The sequence below is a fragment of the Apis florea genome, unplaced genomic scaffold (assembly GCF_048593485.1).
Source record: "Apis florea isolate Af1SG1 unplaced genomic scaffold, ASM4859348v1 contig_3798_pilon, whole genome shotgun sequence".
Lineage (NCBI taxonomy): Eukaryota > Metazoa > Arthropoda > Insecta > Hymenoptera > Apidae > Apis > Apis florea.
In genome coordinates, this window is record NW_028256860.1 from 2,771,990 (window position 1) to 2,793,311 (window position 21,322).

The window sequence follows — 21,322 nt, forward strand, 5'->3', positions numbered from 1 at the left end:
AACAAGCATTATTTCGTACGATTTCGTATTCATCGTGCGATATATGGTCATCCATCGTATCATTTTAAAACCGGTAAGAAATATCGAACGACGACTGATTATATAATTTTGAAAGCGATCTTTGTAATTTTAATAATTCAGTCTCGATATGAAGTCCTCTATAATTTTCCTCGTGTCTAATGTTTACTCAGGGAAGAAGTCTCATTATATATTTACAAAGTAAGTTATCATAGCATTAGAATGCATAAGTAATTTCATTTTTTATCTGTGATTTTTTTCAAATGATCAGATAATTTTTTTTTATTAAAATATTTTGTACCATATAATTAAATGATTGGATATAAATAATTTTAATTTACATACAAATGATATTTAGAATATAATTAAGATTAATTATATTTTGCAGTAACGTTAACTGAACTATTGGTGAAACCATGAATTTAAAAATATTCTTAAAATAGTAATATCTTGCAATTTAAATGTAGAGAAAAATCTTCATTTTCAATATTCATATTTTTACCTATCAATTCTATTTTCTTCAAAAACTTTCCCTTATAAATCGTTATGCAATACTATATTTGAATAGTATGCACGAATATCGTGTATTTCCTTTACAAAGTTTAAACTTTCTCCCGTAGCCGAAGCAAAGTTCAATATTTCATTATTCAGCGATAAATTTTCTTAATAGCCATATTAATCAAAATTTTTGTCGAAATGGAAATTGAAAATAGAGGAAGAATAATAGAAGATCGGTATCGTTAACTCATTTGTCAAAAAAAGAAAAAAAAAAAAAAACAGCAATTTTAAAATGAGATTATCCAATAGAAAATTTCTTCCCTCCTACACGGTAAAAATACGAATTTTTCTCCTTGATATATCAAAAACAAATCCCGTTGAAATTCCCTGACTTTTTAGAGACAAGGTGCTTGACTCCGATAATTAACAAGAACTTTGGAGAAGGTGAAAGTAAAGTAAGGACTTGAAAATATATGTCAAGGATTTCTTCTCTAACCAATAAGGCGACTATACGTCGCGTCGCATATGAGTTGCACAAATTGATTACACAGATTATTGAAAGTTGAACTTTTCTACGTAAAAAAAAAAAAAAAAAAAAAAAAATACCAAGAATGGAGAACGTAACCATTATCGGCCTCCGAGTGGAGAAATTCAAGAAGGATTTTTTCAAGTATTACCAAGAGCATTTCCCAACTTTGTTTGACATTACTTTCGATCCAATAGGCACTCACAAGAGGTCACGTGCCATAATCGGCTTCTTTCTTGGCTTTTTTATGGGTGTTCTTTTATACGAACTCATTATCGTTGATTTACAATTCGACGCATATACCACCGTGTCACTCGGTGGTATTCTAATTTTGATGCTATCGATTGGATGTGCCGTTTCGATTCAGGTGATTATTAACATGTTCAGTGTATTCAATAGAAAATAATTAATAATTATTTTGATAAATGTTCTAACATAAAACTAAAAGATATTAAAATATTTAACAGGAGAGGAAAATTTTAACAAGGGTTTTGATTAAATTTTATTTTTATTTTCATTACAAACGTGAAAGCTTTAATGTGGAAATAAAATTTTTAATCGTTATTGAATTTAATTTAGACATTTATATTAAGTATAATTTATTTATATTTATTTACGAAAACGAAATATATAAAATGATTTATATAACAATTATTTCGTGTCTTAACGCTTTTCTTATTATTATTATTATTAGATGGCAAAAAAAAAAATATATTTGGGGAAAAAGATAAACAGAAAAGATAAATGGAGAAAATGTATATTTTAGAGGATTCGAGACAAACTAAAAATTGATACGTAAAAATATCAGATAAGAATTTGTTTCTTAAATTATAAACGATTTAATTTTGCAATTAAAAATTTTTTGTAATTAACAAAGAAAGAACTTGAAATAGAAAGATCATTTCGTATATTTTTAAACATTTTAAATTGAATCAATTAGAAAATTCTTTATAAAAATTCTAAATACAAAAATAATACGCGTGAATGATGAATTTTTGATTCTTAATTTCTTTTTTTAACAATATCTATAATAATTTTTTTTTTTTTTGTTAAATACATGATACAAATTTTTGTATAATTATAAAGAAAAATTACAAAGAAATTTTTAAAATCTTACCCATCTTGTATATGTTAATCATCGATAGAATTTTATCGCGAAAATATTTATTCCTTATGCAATTGTGATTAATATATATGATTCTATGAAACTGATATAAGTGTCGCAATAACGTGTTTTATAAGATATTCTAACGATTTGCTCGTTTATTTTATTATTAGCATGCATTAAAGTGTGTGAAACGATAACAAACATTTAGCAATGTCGTTATATAACTTACAATAATTATATTATTCAATGAATCAATTACGATTACATGTGTATCACATGTATTTTTAATATTTGATTCATATACTAACGACTGATATTTATATGCATAACATTTTTCCATCGAGTATTTTATTATATGCATATAATTTTATGCACGATTGTTGTTACTTGTTAAACAATTTATTTCATTTCATTGTTAATGATCTATTCAATCAAATATAAATTTTATAAGAATATTGTTAAATATTTCGTCGAAGATATAACACGATAATTTGTATGAAATAATACATGTACATGTAAAAAGTATTATTTTTATTATAACAGGTGAGGTGTATTTGCATTTTAACGATTCCAACGTTTTTTGGCCGAGCTGGACGAAGTGTGTTACGAGCATTGATTTTTGGATACGTGATCGCTGGACCATTGTTTAATTTGTTGTTTAACACTAAGGAAGTAATAAGAACATTTGGATGCACATCACAACTGACATACAATCTTACCAAGACAAGATTCGATTTAATGTTCAAACCATTTCAACAGGTACATTGCATATACTTATATAACATGTTTATCCACATTCATAATTATTCTCAATAATTTTATTTAATGACAAATAAATAAAAATACGATTTTTATGATTATTAGAAATAGTAAATAATAACAAATTAATAATTAAAAATAATGTTTATTATTATACTTTACAATCTACAATGTTAGTCGATTTAATTAATTTTATAATAGGAATAAAAATACAGGTATATTGATAAAATATAATACAAAACACTGTGTGTAATATCTTTGTTAATATTATCTTTGTTAAAAGGCAATCCACGCTATGAAAGCGGATGCGAACGAGATAAAAGACACCCTCTCTTCGATCAGGGATTTGATGAGTCCAGTTGTCGAAGAAATAGAAGGAGAAGAAGAAATGATACGGTTAAAAGAGGAGAACGATTATCTAGACGAATTGCAAGGTGACACGAAAAGAAGCAAAGAAATGGAGGAAAAGCACGAGAAGAAAGTTGAAAGTGCCAAATCAGAAGGTGAAGTGTACGAAGCTAAGTATAAGAAGAAAATTGAAGCTCGATGCGAAGAGCAACTTAGCCGAGGTGCGCAAAGATGTAGGTGCGTTTAAAAATTAATAATATTAATAATTATAAAAAAAATTGTCTATTTGTTATATTTGGTTATTATAGCTGGCATGAAAAATTCTCCTCTATTATTTCCAACGATACGTTTAAATTAATAAATTTATATTTTTATAAAATTTTTTAGGGACATGTTTGGCACCGCTTATGACAAATGTTACGAAAAAGTGTCTTTGTTCGTTGCTTGGCTCATATGTTGGCCAATGAAGCTGACTTTCGTCTGTAATCTGGTCCAAGCATTGGGTGGTTCTAGCATCTGTGATCCTGAGGGAAAAGTCGATAGTGGCATCGGCGAGGGATACGTCGCTTTAAAAAGTACGTGTTTAAATCTTTTAATTTTTCTTATTGATATCTCATAAAAATTAATCTCGAAAAATTGAATACATTCGTTAATTTTTCTTTAAACATAGTTTTCAATCATAGTTTATTTCGAAAATTAGCAAAACTTGAAACCTTTTTTTTTTTTTTTTTCATAGAATTAAAATTCTATTGAATAATGTATGTGCCAAGTTTAAAATTCGAAAATAACCAATGTGCAAAATAAATGCTTTCTGACTTTAAAAATGGCCACGATTCGTTCTGTCCGTTTATAAATAAGATACATACATTATTTATTGTTTTTTTCAAAAATTTTTTCATCTTTTATGAATTCCAATTCTTCGATCAATTTTTCAACATATCTGTAAAAGATAGGCTTGATAGATATTGGCATTAAAAAAGATTTATAAAAACCATAATGAATATTGAACGATAAGCTGACAGTGATATATATATATATATAAATGGTATAAATTATAAATGTATATGACTTCAGATTTAAATTTGAATAATTCAAATTTCTAATCAATGAGTTGTCAAAAAATATACGCTCAAATAAGTTCAATTTGATCAAATTCAAAACGAATGAAAAAGAAATTTTCTTCTTTCTTCTTTTTTTTTTTTTTTTTTTTTGTTAAGAAAGATTCCTCTTCTTTATTTGTTGAATCACAGCTCGTGAATCTCGATTTCCTATGTTAAAGTTCAACGGGACGATCATTCTTCAAAGGTGCCCGAGACGAATTCAGCAGGAGTCTGAAGGATGCGAAACTCCAATACAAAGTGAAACTGCCACCAGTGATTTTGGATCTTCAAGATACCGAGGACGCTGCCAAAGCTGTGGTGCACGAATTCTCTGTACGAAGGAAACTTTTCAAGTCCGTGATGACCCTAATAAAGAGATGCCTATCATTTATATTCCTGAAGATCATTCTGGACGCTCTCAGTTACAATGACAAATATTTATCAGATATCGAATTCGACAACGTCTACGTGACGTCTTATTTCCGGAGAATAGACGCGAGAAGGAAAGTTCGTGGCAGTTTGACGTTGTTGCCGTTCAAGAAACTCGAAAAGAGAAAGTTCATCGACCCCTATCATCCCATACCAACCAAAGTCGAAGGACTTCACTTGGTAGGTCAGCTGGTTAAACTTCTTCTTGAATTCATCATCGTGACCGTTTTTGTAATCTTGGATTGGCTATTCTACGAAGTGTTGGATATAATCAGAAGGCATGCCTACATGGAATATACTCAAGTGAAGTACAACCAATTTAAATTAAACACTCGAAACACGTCCCCTGAATATTTCTGTGACGATCTTAGAGGTTAGAAATTTTCCTTTCCCTTTAATCCATTAAATTCGACTTACGAATTATCTCGAGGAGATACTTTTGAAACCAATTCAAGAAACAAGAGATCAAATTGAAGTTTCCATTAGAAATGGAATGAAATAGTTCTATCTTCGTCACACTATTGAATAAGCCTCATCCAACGTACATCAACTTTTACATTTTAACTTGTAAAAATCAATCCTGTATACACCGTGAGATCTTCTATCTCCTCTTAATTTAAAATATAAAATAAGAAGGAAAGAAACAAGTGGAACAAAATACCTGTGAGCAAAAAATAACGTTATGTATTTTTTTCTAACTCTTCTGACTTTTTTCTCTTTCAGAGAGGGCACCACGATCTGAACCTAGAAATCCGAGGTACCGGGGTGATCGCTTCGTTGATCAGAAGCGCTGTTCGGGGTTTCAACGTGAAGAAACGTGTAAAAACGGTAGTCACGAACAAGGCTTGCCTGCCACGGCCCACCAAACTTCCAGGTTACATAATATTCAAGATCTACGGCACCTTCTTCTTGGTCTTCCTGCTGATATTCGGGTCCATCTACACGCAGAGGATGCGCCGTGGCATTTGCTCCTTCTTTTATCGAAGAAGGGAGAAGAGGCGGGTGTTGCACCTGTACAACGAGACCCTACGGCGCAGGCTTATGCACGCCAAGTTCATGAAGGCCAAGGTGAGGAACATGGCCAGGACGCGGCGTTTGGAGTACGAGATCGATTTCTGGTTGGCGCTTAGGCTCAAGTGGCCGAAACGTTTTGGATGGTTGAGATACTTCGAATGCGCCAGGGAGAGGTGTTTAATTTGCGAGGATCCGGAGCCCAGGAAAGGGCCAAGGTATCGGCCGTGCCCCAATCCAACTTGCCCGTTCTTGTATTGCGAGGAATGTTGGAGGGATGTGGGGAGGATTTGCTACGCTTGTGCAGAGTTCTCCGACACCGAGACGGAAGAATACGACACTCAACGCAGTGATTTCTAGATTAACAAGAATTTATACATTTGATTGATCGCATGAAAGAGGATATTAGTTGTTTTATATAGAACGATATTAATTGATTGTTTGAGTCACGTTTGAAGTGCGTCTATATAGGATATATAGTTTATTATTAATTTAAGTTTTTCTTGAAAAAAATGATAGAGATGAAGGAAGGAAAGTTGGAGCACATTTATACATCAGTACAGTGATTTTTTTTTTAATATTGAACGAAAGATATATATTAATCGTTAAGATATCTACGTTAAGATTGAGTGAAATTCTGGAAAAGAATGACCGATGAAAAATGATTCCTGAGAATATCCATGAGATTTAGATTTCTGAGGATAAGAAATATGTTATATAAAATAGATATGGAAAAATGAAAAAGATGCTCTGATGTTTACTGTTAAGCTTTATTAAATACAAACTTTCATAAGAAGAAGAAACGTTAATAATTAAATAAACGAAATTCGAGTACAAAGAAAAATTTGATAATTCGATAAATAATTTATCCAAATCTCGATCGTAGCATCAATCTTTTTTTTTTTTTTTTTTTTTTTTTCTTTTCTCAAGGCTCTAACGATACTAATCAAGAATCTATTCACCGGTTATTTTTAGATAAATTACGATATTGTCGGAGATAGTAAGGTCATCTCTACGCATAAATCTCACGTAGCAACATCGACGAGAAATCTCAGATTCCATGAAGAAGGAACGAGAATTTAAAACATTACGATTTACCACGTTGAATTTACGCGGCATCTTTGGATGGAATACAAAGTGTCTTGGAAGTAGAATCGTTTCTAGTAGTTTTAACAATACAATGGTTTGTCGAATCCCGGGGAGTTATGCGTCCCTTTATTAAATTTCCATGAAATCAACGTTGCATCAAGATAGCTCAAGCATAACGAGTCCCAGAACGATTTACATCCATTTCACGTAATTCAAGGAAAGATCGCGATTATACGAATTCGCTGGAAATACATGGATATTTCGCAAATTGGTTAAATTCTGTTCACGATAAAAATAATGCATCTTGGATCCTGAATTTAATCATTGTTTCGCCATCACTTTATCCTTCTCTTTTTACCATTTCATTGTATCCCCCTTGTCTCGTAATAATTTAAATTTCACCATTCTATTATTTCGATAAAAGTTTATAATCTCATAAATATTCTCATGTTCGAGCTCGAATCTCGTCATCGGCTCGATTCATCAAACTCGTTCAAGAGGAAATGACCCTTTCGTGCGCATTTTTCCTAACGAATTACGATTTCCTTCGGTACGATAAGTAATTCGTGCAACTAACGAGCCATGCAACGAAATGTATGTTATATATATATATATATATAAGATCTCCACGCTAACGAGCTCAACGTTCAGTAATCGAAAAAGTCAACAATCTCCACGTAGCCAAGATGAGGACCGTCCTGATTGCTCTCGCGGCTGTTTGCTTCCTGCTCGGTGAAGTATTCTCGGAAGACAAATACACGACGAAGTACGACAACGTCGACATCGATGTTGTACTGAACACCGAGAGACTTTTGAACGGGTACGTGAACTGTTTGCTGGATCAAGGCCCGTGCACCCCCGACGCCGCTGAACTTAAGAGTGAGCAAGATATTTTGTATAAGTTGATCATAGCGTAACAAAATTAATAACTTCAAAAGACGAAATCTTAAATCTTCCGAAAAGTAAAAGTTGTTCCAGTAAGCTTCAAATTATTATATCGTATTTTTTGCAAGGCAAATACATACAAATAACATATAAGAATGAAAATAGAATAAAAAATATATAAAGTGGTGTATCACTATCGTTTTGTAGCATTCTAAAAAAGCTTGGAATGGTGAAATAACATTGTTGGATATTTACTTTGGACTTGTTATTTTTCGCGTGTATCTTTTATTCTTTCTTCTCCAAGGACCGTGACCAATAATATTAATTATGGTCGTAATTTTGTTAAAACCGCAAACGCGAGAAGAAGGGGAAAGAAGGGGGTTCACCTTATCGAGAAAAACCGCAGCAGTGTCGTTTCAGAGCATCATCGTGCGAAAGTCGTACGCACGGATGTAATGTTGAACGAGTCAATTACGATACGTTCGTACACATGTACTCGCATGCATATTCTACCGATGTTCGGAACGCCGCCGTTTCACGGTCGACCGCAATTTTATGAGCGTAGCTGCTATTCCCGAGAAGCAAGGCCACCGCGTTAAATCGGTGTTCTTTCCTAGCTAGGAAAAAAATGATCCTCGCGTGTTACAATTATTCGTGCGTGGAATTTGTCGATCCCTTGATTCTTTTTGATTGGAAGAGGGCGATCCCTCGAAGAAACGAGAATCTTGTTATTTTTATTCCAGCGTTTCCAGCCAGAGAATTTTCCTGATTTCGAACAGAAGAGAAAAGTTGTTATAGAAAAAAAATATTAATTTATTAAATCATAATTGAAGTTTATATTATTATATTATTAAATAATTTCCGATTGAAATTACAGAAAATTTGCCCGATGCTTTGGCGAACGAGTGTTCAGCTTGCAGTGAAAAGCAGAAAGAAATTGCCGACAAAGTTGTCCAATTCTTGATCGATAACAAACCAGAAGTGTGGGTTCTTCTCGAAGCAAAATATGATTCAACAGGGGCTTACAGGCAACATTATCTTCAGAATCGAGTTAAAGAAGAATCTGATTAAATTATCCTCGTGACTCAATGGTATTTCCTCTTAATTTTTACTAATAATTAGATATGAAATAGTCAATTTTATTAATCTGTAAGTCCGTACTTCAAAAATAAATGATTAAACTTAAAGCTTGGAGCTAGACGAATTACAATTTAATTATTAATATATCGTGATGAACCATATTCCAACATCAAATTCGAATAACTATATAGATTTGGAATTCATAAATATTCAAGATTAAAAAATTATTGGTACACATTAAAAGGAGTTTCCAAGAAAAAGATTGCATCAAAGGAGCAAATTATTATGATTAAAGCAACTTTAAAAAGTCTTTCGAAACAAATTTTAAAGACTTTCGCAGATTTATTAGCCATAGTTCGTTCGCGATCCAAAATTTCGAATTCACCTAATTTGCATACGATTAGCAAATACAATGTGTTACAACTCAGAAAACATCAATTAATTCGCGATTGATTAAACAAAGTGATTAATGAATAGTCCCCAACCAATTTATCAACTAAAAATGGAATATCAATTGGATTGATAGAGAACCGAGAGAGAAACGAACGCTTGAATTTTTCATTATTATTTTGAAATATCATTGACACGACGAATAACATCCTTTTTTCATGAAAGAAACAAAGAACCGAGTTGTAACTTGATTGCGATCCTTGACAAGAGATTTTATCCAAGAAATTGCAATTGCATTGTGTTCCTTATCGTGTTACGTACACAGCTTTGTATTACTCAAATTGATTAATAATAGGTAGAGCATGACCAAGCTATAATTTGCGATCAATCGCACGCCTGTTACGATAATGAAAACGATCGATTCGATTGCCTACCGTGATTTTTCCTGTCCCGTTACTTTATCGATCGTTGGACCGTGAAAAGAAGAAAAAAATCTATCTTTCGTCGAAGTTAAGATCTTTACACGTTGTGCAATTTCCATGCTCGATTTCTACGCGATGAACAGTGGATGGAAAATCGTTCAGAAACATAAGAAGACTCGAGCATCGAATATCAAATACGTGAAAAACATCTCGTTCTTATTTATTCGAAAAAATTTATATGCTATATTAAAATTACATATAATGTACTCTACCGTACATGTTATTCTCTTCAAACAAACACAACAAGATTTTACTTTTCATGCCGAATGAGGCTATGAAAATACTTCTTCTCGGGAGAGGAAAACTTTCGAGTTCGAAAAAAGAAAAGAGAAGAATTATCTTATCCATCTTACTCTCTCTCTTCTCCTCCCGTATCGAATACGTAATCCGTAACAGCTTCCTGCTGCTACCGTTCACCCTATCACTCCCCGCGCGTCTTTCGAGCCAAAAGAAAAGGCGAAAAAGGAGAACAATGTAGTATAATCTCGTGCTACATTTTGCGGTTTAAAGTTACCGAAAATATCCCGTATCCGGACACTCAAGGAGGCTATAAAGCCTCCGTAACCACGTGGGTGGTCAAATCCCTAGGACCCCGCAATCCTTTGCTGCTTTCTCAGAAGCAGCCAGGATTTCCAAAGGGAACAAAGGGGGAGGAGGAGGAGGAGGGGGAGAAGGGAAGAAAACGAGAATAATAATAATAATAACAAGAAAAGAAAGAAATGGAAAAGAAAAACGGAAGAGGAGGAAGGCAAAAAGGGACAAGTGTGTAACGGACACGTGACTAGAAACAAAGAGGTGAAAAAAAAAGGGAGGAAGAAAAAAGAGAGAGAGAGAGAGAGAGAGAGACATACTGCGTAAATTGCGTTCACGAAACACGATGGATCGCGTGTAGGTAAAAGTTAATGGCCTCGCGGTGGCTGTCGAATAGACAAGAGAGCGCGTTTTCAGTGAAAGCGGCGACTTTTATGAACTCTTCGGGACACTTTATTGCCGGCTCCAGCTTTTTTAGATGCATGATACCTGAATTCCACATAGATAGACCCGTCACCGTGAAACGTCTTTGAGGTAATAAAAAGGATTATGGCCTCCTCTGGAAAGCTGGCTGGGAACCATCGTGAAACTATTAGGCCGGTATAAATCATGTTTCGTGAACGTGTCTAATCCGTGGATACGAGAGGGTTGAATTTCGTTGAACAAAAAAGGGGGGAATCGAACTGTTCACGATTAAGCTTAACGGTGAACCGAATATTTCATTTCGCGGTGATGAAGATTAATGATTCAGAATTTAATAACTCGAATTTCTGTGCTTTTCTACGTAGGAGATGAATTTGATTTTTATGGTTTCGATGGAACTTTGAAATAAAGTTTAATTTTTAATAAGTGAAAAAAGCAGAAACTCGTCGAGAAATAGAAATAGTTTCACTCGTAAAGTTCAAGAAGAAAATCATATGTCATCGAAAGAATTGGAACAAGATATGTTTAAGAGGAAATCTTTAATATAAATTCGTATCATCCATTGAGAAACGTATTGATGATAAGCCAATACTTGGTAATATATTGGCAATTCGTGGATGAATAAAACAATCTTGGAAATTTAAATCGAATCGTGTTCATATGTTTGTGTAACATCTTGAAAGGATTCGATTCTGAAAATAAAAAAAAAAAAAACACAATTAAAAAATTGAATTAGATTAGAATTGATTAGAATTGTTTTCTTCGAAAGCGTCTCACGAATGTATTATAACATTGCGGAGGGGAAGAAATATCGATCTTGATAAAAACGATCTTCGTAAAAACCGTCGAGGTGTTTCTTAATCTGGATAATTATCCTCCGTTTCTTATCTCGTTTCACGTATATTATATTTCGCGTATACATGTGTACGTCCAATCTCATTTTCCGCCACTCTTTGCCCCTGTCCACCGATATAAATCGTATCGGACGCTGTCACCGTATTCGATAGGCAAAAGACCGATGAACAAGCATCGTTACTCCGCCAAAGTAGCTTTTGACTGTCATTATCTCCTCCCAAGAGACGATCTGACGCGGTATTATACCCAAGATGGGCCTGTGAGAAAGCGCACACGTGTCGGGTTGAAGACAGGTAGCCAGTTTCCCACACGTGGTTTTGATCGTCGTCCATAATTAATGCGCGTGACACGGTACAACTGGATATACAAAATCATTCGCTTTATCTACCCGGGCCGGGGAATTGTAAAATATCACGTTACTCTTTTACAACCATTTACGCTTGTGTATCCGTGCGCGACACAAGCGTTACGGCTTGAATTTTAATTCGACGGTAAATCAATACGATTTTGTAATGGCTTTTTTTAAAAATTATTCCTCGAATTAACAATAATTCTATCAAATTTGCTTATCGCGAACAGGGGAGCCGGAATGTTCAACTTTGAATTTATTACGATTGTTTATTCGAATTTATTCAGCATTTTCAAATTTTTCTATTTTCGAATCGTTTTCATTAAAAATCAAAACCAACCAGCATTCTCATTAATTCATTTTCTCGTAGAATGCAAAAATGGAGTGATATTTTACAGAATTATCGCAAAATTCAATTTCAAAAGAATACAAATTTTCACGAAGATCAAATCAAAGATCTGTTTGTCATTGTCAAATCAGATCGTGCATTCACGAGTATGCTCGAAAGCTATCGTATAAACCTGATGCCACAGGTCGCTATCCATTACACATCCCATTCTGGGGTGATCAGCAACGTGACAAACGTTGTCGAAACAGGCGACGCGAGGAAATCCGGTCGGGTCGAATTCGACGAAACGGGTCGGCGACACGCGAACTCCATAAACCTGTACAAGCGTCGCTTTACGACCCCAAGCCTCGACCACTTTCTTTCCGCGCGAAATTAATCCATCGCATCCTTTCCCCCCATAATTTATTTCCTCTCGCTCCATTAAATTACGATAATCGTTGGAAAAGTATCGTCAAATTTGATCGACATCTAATTCGAAAAAATCTTAAAGTTCCTTTTCCATTTCTTACAATTTTTCACTTTTACATTTCACACGTAATGGCGGCGTGGCACGTAACAAGTGTAGGCCCGTAACGTCTACGCGTTCGCGAACTGTCGCGCGTATGCACGCGTTTCTCGCGGTGGAACAGGCTGGGTACCGTGGTTATTAAGGAAACAGACGAAGGAACGAAACGAAGGAACGAAGGCGCGTTGGGTGGTCCCGCCCCGCTGTTTATGGGGCACTGCATCTGCTGGCCCCGTATAACCCTCCAACCGTCGACCTGTGTGGTCCCACCTTACGTCCGACTTTACATTCGATTCACTACTTGCTAATGGTAGTTGCATTAGCATTAGGTGGCCGGCTCTGTCTCGGTATTATGAGCCGTACAGCATCCGCTGTTACGCGTTTTCAACCGCCGATTATCGATCCTCCTTGATTTCCCTCATTCGATTCGATTTGCTAATTGGAGGATCTTGGAAGGAGATCGAAAGGAAGTTGAGATTATTTTTCTCTTAATACGAATCTTGTTTATCCGACTTTCGAGTTTTTTCATCCCTCCTTTCGAAGCAGTCAATTAGCTCGAATTGCTTCTATTTAAATAAGTTGAGACTTTATCGCGTATGAATTTATGTTATTAGATATTCGATTCGTTGGTTAAAGTTCTTCGAACTTCTCTTCGATCTGAACTGATCGAAGATTTTTAATTGCATATCGAGCTACGGTGAAAATGAATTAAAAGATAAGAGAGATAGATTTGGAATGGTCGAAAGACATTTATTGAAATACAATTAATATATCACTTTTAACGCGCAACGATAAATTTTAACGTTCACTGCACTTCGAGTCAAGTTACTTGAATTTAAAAAGCTTGAATTCAGAAGATATATTTGACTGATTCGAAGTGAAGATATTGAATTGCGGCCGTTTCAAGTAACTCGGCTATTAATCCAAACGACTTCTTTCCGTCTTATGAATCATTTGAATCGAGATGAAAGTGAACAGATAACGAAAAGGGACCCGCGTAGGAACAGATTTTTGTAAATTGTGATTGTGAACAATTGAAGCGAGTTTGAGACAAAGATACATTCACTCGAATAATTGACGTAACAAAAATATCCTTTCATATCTTCCGATAACAGCAATAATTTTCAATCACCGCGTGTCTCTCTAAGATCTATCCAATTTCTTTTTATATATCTAAAAAAGAAAAACTCCCTCAAAAATTAACATCAATTTCACCCCATTTATCTCAATCAGTATATATATATATATATATTCCACCACGCTCCGTCCAAAATTCCTGCGAAAAAAAAGAAAAAAGAAAAAAGAAGAGAGAGAAAAGAAAAAGTAGAGGATATCGCCTACGATATACCAGTTCTTGAAGCGGTTCACGATGCACGTGATCGCCGCCTGCAGGGTGAAAAATACTTGTGCGCCCGAGCATGCCACGTACTCGATCGGTCTGGCCCGAGAAGGCATCGATCTCGCCATTGATCGATCGATCCGGAGGTCTTGGATAAGATGCTGTCGTCGTCCTGGTCTCGACCTGCTCGTCGTCCAGCACGGGGTGGACCACACGCGTTGTGTCGCCTCTCTGACCTCCCCTCTCTCTCGCTCCTTCGTATCCCTCTCTCTCCCCCTTCGATCCTTCCACTCCCTCCTTTCTCTCCTTTCTCTCCGGCTGGTTTTCAGCCCTCTCTGCCTGGGTTCCCTCCTGGGACCCACTCTCACTTCGATTCCTCCTCGACTCTCTCGTTGCTCTCTTTCCTCCCTTTCGCTACCACGACCTATCGCTCGATCCTTTTTTTTTTTTTATCTTTGCTTTGCTTTGCCATTTTGTTTCGTTGCACGCGTGTCCAGAAGAAGGAAAGGTGAAAAGTAAGAGGAAGGGTGAAAGAAAGGGGGAAGAGGGAATAAAATACTGGATATTATTGTTGACCGTGTCGTATCTTTTTTTCTCTCTCCCTCTCTGATTTTTCGACCTATGTGCAACCTTGTGTTCCTCTCTGAGTTACACGAGTTTCGACTTTGCTTGCTGGTCCTCCTCCTCCTCCTCCAACGGTTTTGTTTCCACTTCTTCTCTTTGCTGTTCTCCTTGTCGAGGAGGCGCGTAAAAATGCCCTCGCCTCCTTCTTACGAATCTCGCTGGGGATGTTATTTATACGAATCCGTGTCTTTTTATGCCCGTCCTTCCATCTTCTTATTATGATCCCTCGAAGGAATCTTGATCCAGAGGTCTGTGGACGCTGTTGCGCGAGATCGGGCTCGGAAGTTGCGATTCCTTTCACGCATTCCTCCGCGTGCCACTTTTCGAGGGTGTTAATTGATTCTGCAAATTGTTATTCTCTCACTCGAGCATCCTTTTCCATTCGATCGGTAGTGAATTTTTGAGATTTAGGGAAAGGGGAAAAAGTTATTGTTGTTACATCTATATTCATTTTTCTTGAAACGTTAAGAAACATGTAAATTCGAATAAAACACCTCCTCCCTCGAGATATCGAATTTAATACCACGAGATCAAACTATTAAAAGAGAATCTCCCTCGATCGAACCGTTCCATTCTAATCGATCTTAATTCCCCTACGTGAAACGCTAAATCTCAACCCTCAAACGGGTTGTTGCCTTGGCCATCCTCCGATAAACCGAGGATGGAATCACCTTCGAACACCGATCATTACCTCTCTCTCTCTCTCTCTCTCTCTCTCTCTCTCTCTCCGTTCAGCTACTCCCTCCTCCCCCCTCCCCCTGGATTCCGCGTACTATTTATTACAGCGTAACAATATCTTTCATTACCTTTACCTATAATAACACCCATTCATCGTGCTCGAGCCGCTCTCCTTTCCCTGGAACCGTTCCTTTCCTCCTCCGAGAGTGGAGTCCTCGCTCGCGATCGAATATCACCCATACACATGGAGAAATACGGAGGCAAGTGAGGATCAAGGGGGGAGGAGAGGGAGGGAGAAGGAAGGAGGGGTGGGAGGACAGGAGACAACAACGGTTGCTCCTGGACGGAGGACGAAGGAGGGCAGAGCAGGGCCACGCCAACTGGAGGAGGAGGAGGAGGAGGAGGAGGAGGAGGAGGAAGGATGATTCCCCCGTGGCCAGAGGAGAGAGAGAGGGAGGGCCACCCACGTCGAGGGCGCAAAGGCGATATTTAGCGGAAGGCAAATCTCTCCGGGGCCACCCACGTCGCCTCCTTCGCTCGTCGTCGGGGCTACCTTATTTCAGGGTGCAACCAAGACGGTTGTTGTGTGTTGCTCGCTCTCCACGGTGCGTGAGCCACTAGAAGCGGCAGCCACGATACTCCAGGGACGAATGATCCACCGACGGTGCCCCCGATTCCCTCCCCTCAGTTCTTGCCAGTCCTTTCCTCGACCTCGCCTCGCTAATGGGACGAGCGAGGGAATTCGTTTAATGATCGACCGGCTGACAAATTTGCGACGAAGCGGGCTAATCTGAAGCTGAAGGGGATCCGCAAGATGAATCGCGGAGTGTTGCTCGTTCCACCTTCGTCGATACTCGTCGATATTTCGTCTCTCGGAAATCGAACGAACGAACGAAACGAACGAGCTTCGTTTCAGACAGCGGTTGAAGTTTTTGAGAAGTTGAAGTATATATATATATATATATGTATATATATTTGATGAAATATGGTGAGAGAGATGCATGAGATGAATTTGTATTTGTTGAAGTTGAGAGGTATTTTAAAAATTCGAGAGAGTTTATTCTTCTTTGAATTTATCATTCTTTACGTTTCTTTGTGTTTTAAAGTTTTCTCGAGAAGGTTGAGGGAGAGGTGGCGGAAATTTTAGAATTTGAGAAGTTCAGGGGAAATGGATCTATCCTCATTTTGTCATTTCGCAAATGTCAAACGTGAAATTAGTGAATTTTATCGATAAGCATCTTCGCGAATTCTTTCATTAATTTCTCGACTTTTAAATTGAATTTACAAATGAAGACAGATATTGAATATCTATGAACAAGTAAGATAATTCAAATAAGATCTGAACGATTGTATAATCTGATTTTTTCGAGGAAAAAATAATTCTTTGATCCATTTTCCTTAATCCTCTTACAGCATTTTTTAATTGAAAATGGATAATTTCGAGTTTTCGACAAGGAACCGTAAATTATTCGAAAAATGAAGGATTAAATTAAAACTAAAGAGGGTTATTTTTGTATCTCACTATGATGAGATTGATAAGATTTCGTTGATTAATCGATGTGTATTCGATAAATTTAAATATTGTAAGCATGAATATGTGAGAATCATTTGTTCATTTTTTTTCCTTTTACCTGTAAAAGGAACGTATTTGTAGATTCTGCGCGATAATTTTTTAAATTGCTTGTAATACGATATGATGATTAAATTGCGTTATCAAAAATCTTTCCTCGTAAAATATTACGTTAAATCACGAATTTCGATAAAACACTTAATTTTTATATTTTATATTTCAATGATTTTTAAATGATAAAATTCTAGATTTTTTTCATAGATAGAAAAATCATAGGGTCATCAAACAGTGTATTACAAAGTGTTGATAAAAAGATAAGGATTAAGGATAATGGATAAGATAATTAATAGATAAGAGTAACCCAGTGTTATTATTAATATTACATGTATATTACTGTACATTAGCACTGATGCATCGTTATGCACTTGCAAAAAGGAAGTGTTATTAGAGGAAGAGTAAATCCCTGCTGCACCATTTATCTTTTTCCACTGCACATCCTTTTTTATCCGTGCCAAGCAGAAGGACAGAACTCGTCTTAATTGCTAATTGCGTGATTCCCTCCTCCTCCTCCCTCCCTCCTCCCCCTCCCTCCCCGTCCATCGAGCTCGTAACTCTAAATCATCGGTAACAAAATGTCACGTAAAATCAGCGTGGCACAAATCACATTATCCCAACCCCAATCATTGCTTGGAATAATATATCAATCGATTAATTTACTTGATTTATTTCACGCGCGAAACTGAATGAAACGAAACTATATCCCAGCGACAACCGTCGTCGTCGTTTTTTTAAAAATTTATTCATCCTCATTTTCGAATTTTTCTTTCTTAAAATTAATTAACCCTTCCTCGTCTCTGAACTTGAATCTTGAATCCAAAATCCTCGCTCGCGACGCAGGAAGCAAAACCGGATCGAATTTGAATGGCCATCAATGGTCCATCCAAGAAATGGATACACAACGACGAATCACGGACGAGGAACGCTTTCGTAAAATTCTCCTGGGAATTATTTATAGCGGGGGTTTACCACGCTTGATCCTCCAGAAAGTGTTCACTCGCTACGAGTAAAAAACACCGCGACGAGGATGGACGGATCTCCTTTTCTCCTCTCTCTGTCTCTCTCTCTCTCTCTCTCTCTCTCTCTCTCTCCCTCTCCCTCCCCCCCTCCTCTCCCCCGGCTTCGTGCGCGTTTTTCGAGTCGAGGAACAGGATCGAAAGGAAGTGTGTGATTTACGACAATTTGCGAAAAGTCCAAGATGCACGGGTTCTAGAAATGGAATGGGTTAATTACCGTGCAGCACGACGCTGTGTAATTGAATGAAATTGGCCCGGGAAATCATTTAATAATCTTTAATGAGCTCGACGGGCTGCCTGGCTCCACCGCCAGGATGGAACGGTGTATCATTCGGATCGCAATAAATTCTGCGTTCGTTCGCTCTTACGTGTGAGTGCATGTTAAATGATTGAGGAGAGTACACGGCATGATAGAAAGACGGGAGGAGATGTCTGTTTGATTATAAGGTAGGTTTGGAGTGGACGTGTTCGTGAATTGATGCGTTTCTAATAATTTGATGGGAGACGAGGGAGGGGAGGGGGGGAGAGAGAGGGAGGGAATAGAGTAATGTTTAAATATATTGGGAAATGTGTAATTAGATGATGTAGAAGATAAATGGGGACACGGATTGGCGTGTTATTAATGGAAAATGTTGGGAAAGAAATATATTTTCTTGGAAAAAAAAAAAAAAAAAAAAAAATCTTAAAACGACGTCTTATTTCACCGAAGATAAATTTTAATGGATGTTATTCCCTACAAATACAGAAGTTTATAAGTAATTTTAATCCATTTATTATACGATCTTACGTCTTCTTTTATCGATAAATTGATATTTATGAAACGATAATATCCATCATCATCCGTCACTATATATATATATATATATATATGTACATAGAAATTAATTAGAACATTCATCTTAAATTTACCACTCACTCAGACGATGAAACTAATCATCGAAGTAGAGTCGTCATCTGCCGCCAGCATTCTTACTTTCATCGCGTTATTTAAAAAAAAAAAAAAACGAAGAAACATTCCGACGATCAACGCCGAGTGAAAGCGTCCATCGCACGATTTTCCGCAATCCGACATCCGGTGCCAGGAGGGCGAAAAACCGATCTCTTCTCGGCCCGAGGGCAACCACGTGGGCCCGCTTAATACCGTCGAAAACGAGTAGGGAAGAGGGACGGTAGGTAAGATCGGGTTCTCCCTTACCCGCAGAACGTCATTACGCGCGGAATAACACGTTGCACCCGTCTTTGCGTACACAGCGAGCGAGGTAAATTAATAATTGGAGCATTTAGCAGAGACCTCGACGACACGCGTGTCTGTGCACGTCCCGCGGTGTGATGTACATTTGAAATTATAATTTCAGAAAAGGAAAGGAATGTGGAGCGGAAGAAGGGGGAGGAAATGGGAGGAAGATGGACGAGGAGAATGAAAATTGATACAGGGAGAGGAACGTTTAAGAGGAATCTCTTCTTGTTTCTTTTATTATCGGGCAACGTCGAGGGCTGTGATTGAAATTAATTCGTACTTTGTGGTGACGTTTCTCTCTATCCACGATAATGGCATCGCGACGTTAACAGGGTGGGGAGAACTCGCGTGTTTGCTTCTTCTTTGTTCTCGAATGCGCGCAATACAGATTTTTCTTCCGACCTACACGCCGCGCTCCGTTCAACCTGAACACCCCGCCTCGTAAAATAGCTGCTCGCCCGAGGCTGTATCGTTTTCGTTCTCCATTTTTTTTTTTTTTTTTTCGAGGGAACGTAAGCTCGTTTGAACGGGTCGCTTCGCGGGTTTAAGATATCGATTCGACGTCGTCTTATATCTTATCTTAAATCAAATCTTATAATTTTATCATACTGCAACAGGCTCGAATAATTATAGAATAATCTAAATGGTATCGAAATACCTTAAATTTATAACTACCGGTGTAAACTAGACTAAACAAGCATATAAGAAAAGCCAACTTATCTGCCTATCTAACCAACAACGACACTCGCGTCTAAGAAGTGATTAATCTCGCGTCCGCGAGAACGTGTCCGACTTCGTTGTTGCATTTGCCTAATTCGATCGTTTCTACGCCTCCTTTTCGAGGGAGATGTAAAAATAAGAGAAAGAAGGGAGGTTCGATTCCCGATTCGGGACGTGTGTTATCAACGGGTCATACATTTTTCTCCGAGTTGTAGCCGAAAATTTGCGAAAAGGGCGATGTGTCGCGCGCGTTAAAACGCGGACCACCCGGCCGGCCGACGGCGGAAGTGGTGGCTCGGCCGATCCCCGCGCCGAGAAATTTGCAGTCGGCGAGCGTGTTCGCGGCAAAATTTGCCTAATACGCTCGTATCTAAGCGAAGCATGCGTCGATGTTGCGCGCCGCGTTAACCTCCCCGCGCGATAAAATTGATTTACGAGGTGAGCGGGGAGCGTTTGTTGAAAATGTATGAGGGAGCGTGTGGTCATTTGCGGTGACATAATTGCAAAATTGTGGATACGTTACGTCGGTTGGAATTTTTTCAAGCCGGGTGTTTTAATATTTTACGCGCGTGGAGACGATTTCCTCGAAATTCTTTGTTTCGATCGTAGTAAGCAATAACGTCTTGAAAGATAATTCGAACGTTTTCACTTTTCTCTCATTAAAACAAGTTAAAAAAAAACTAGCTATCTGTCTTGCTGATTTGCTCCGAGACATTTTACGATTCGCTTGTTTTATCGATTAAAAATATTATCCGGATCGTTCTGTTAAAGATTAAAGAGTGAAAGAAGAAAGCATATAGGTAATAAAACGCGCGCTATAAAATTTTCAGAATGATTAATCGGCGGCTGGAAGGAATTACGCCACGAAGAAATACGACAGAAGCGTCGCGGCGTTTACACAGCGGTTCTGAACACTCGGATCCGGCCGCGAGATAAAATTTCAATTATATAATTTCTGGCCGTTCCCTCGGCCGAGCGAGGCTCACAATTCATCGTTAGTACTGTATTTCCATCAGCTCGAAAGCTAACGATTTCAAACGCAGTACGAGGGTACCACACGTAACCGCGACGGGGTGTGCGTACAAATGCGTGTACGTTCTTATCGAGCTATCTAATCCCCGTATTCCCCGATCGTGGACCACCCAGGCTGTTATACACCGCGGAAGTTGGCACGCACGATTTGCACACGCACACGGATCGCGCTAGCGTGTCGCCGTTCGTGTATCACTGTGAGTCGGCTGTGCGTTTCTTCTTCTTAAGGCCCTGTTTCCAACTGGCAAGAACACAGTGTTATTTCTATACTATTTCGCAATTACTTAATTACTTTGATCGCACGTTTGATTAAA

General features: G+C 37.4%; 2 protein-coding genes across 2 annotated transcripts; both read left to right on the forward strand.

Annotated features, from left to right (window-relative positions):
• Positions 1-318: 318 nt before the first annotated feature.
• On the forward strand, positions 319-6,715 carry LOC100863158 (protein sneaky). The gene is made up of 6 exons (XM_003689811.4): positions 319-1,409; positions 2,694-2,909; positions 3,193-3,494; positions 3,645-3,832; positions 4,563-5,089; positions 5,510-6,715. Exons 1-6 carry the CDS (start codon positions 1,128-1,130, stop codon positions 6,155-6,157), a joined length of 2,163 nt encoding a protein of 720 aa, XP_003689859.1. The 5' UTR covers positions 319-1,127; the 3' UTR covers positions 6,158-6,715.
• Positions 6,716-7,508: 793 nt separating this feature from the next.
• Positions 7,509-8,958, forward strand: CSP4 (chemosensory protein 4). Its single transcript, XM_003689777.4, has 2 exons — positions 7,509-7,765; positions 8,649-8,958. The coding sequence occupies exons 1-2, from the start codon at positions 7,573-7,575 to the stop codon at positions 8,840-8,842; spliced, it is 387 nt and encodes a 128-aa protein (XP_003689825.1). The 5' UTR covers positions 7,509-7,572; the 3' UTR covers positions 8,843-8,958.
• The last annotated feature ends 12,364 nt before the right edge of the window (positions 8,959-21,322 follow it).

Excerpts from the sequence above, each read along its gene's own strand:
- CSP4 (XM_003689777.4), top strand. The coding sequence starts at position 7,573 with ATGAGGACCGTCCTGATTGCTCTCGCGGCTGTTTGCTTCCTGCTCGGT. Across the intron at positions 7,766-8,648 it reads CGACGCCGCTGAACTTAAGA|AAAATTTGCCCGATGCTTTG; the intron begins GTGAGCAAGATA and ends TTGAAATTACAG.
- LOC100863158 (XM_003689811.4), top strand. The coding sequence starts at position 1,128 with ATGGAGAACGTAACCATTATCGGCCTCCGAGTGGAGAAATTCAAGAAG. Across the intron at positions 2,910-3,192 it reads TGTTCAAACCATTTCAACAG|GCAATCCACGCTATGAAAGC; the intron begins GTACATTGCATA and ends CTTTGTTAAAAG. Across the intron at positions 5,090-5,509 it reads CCTACATGGAATATACTCAA|AGAGGGCACCACGATCTGAA; the intron begins GTGAAGTACAAC and ends TTTCTCTTTCAG.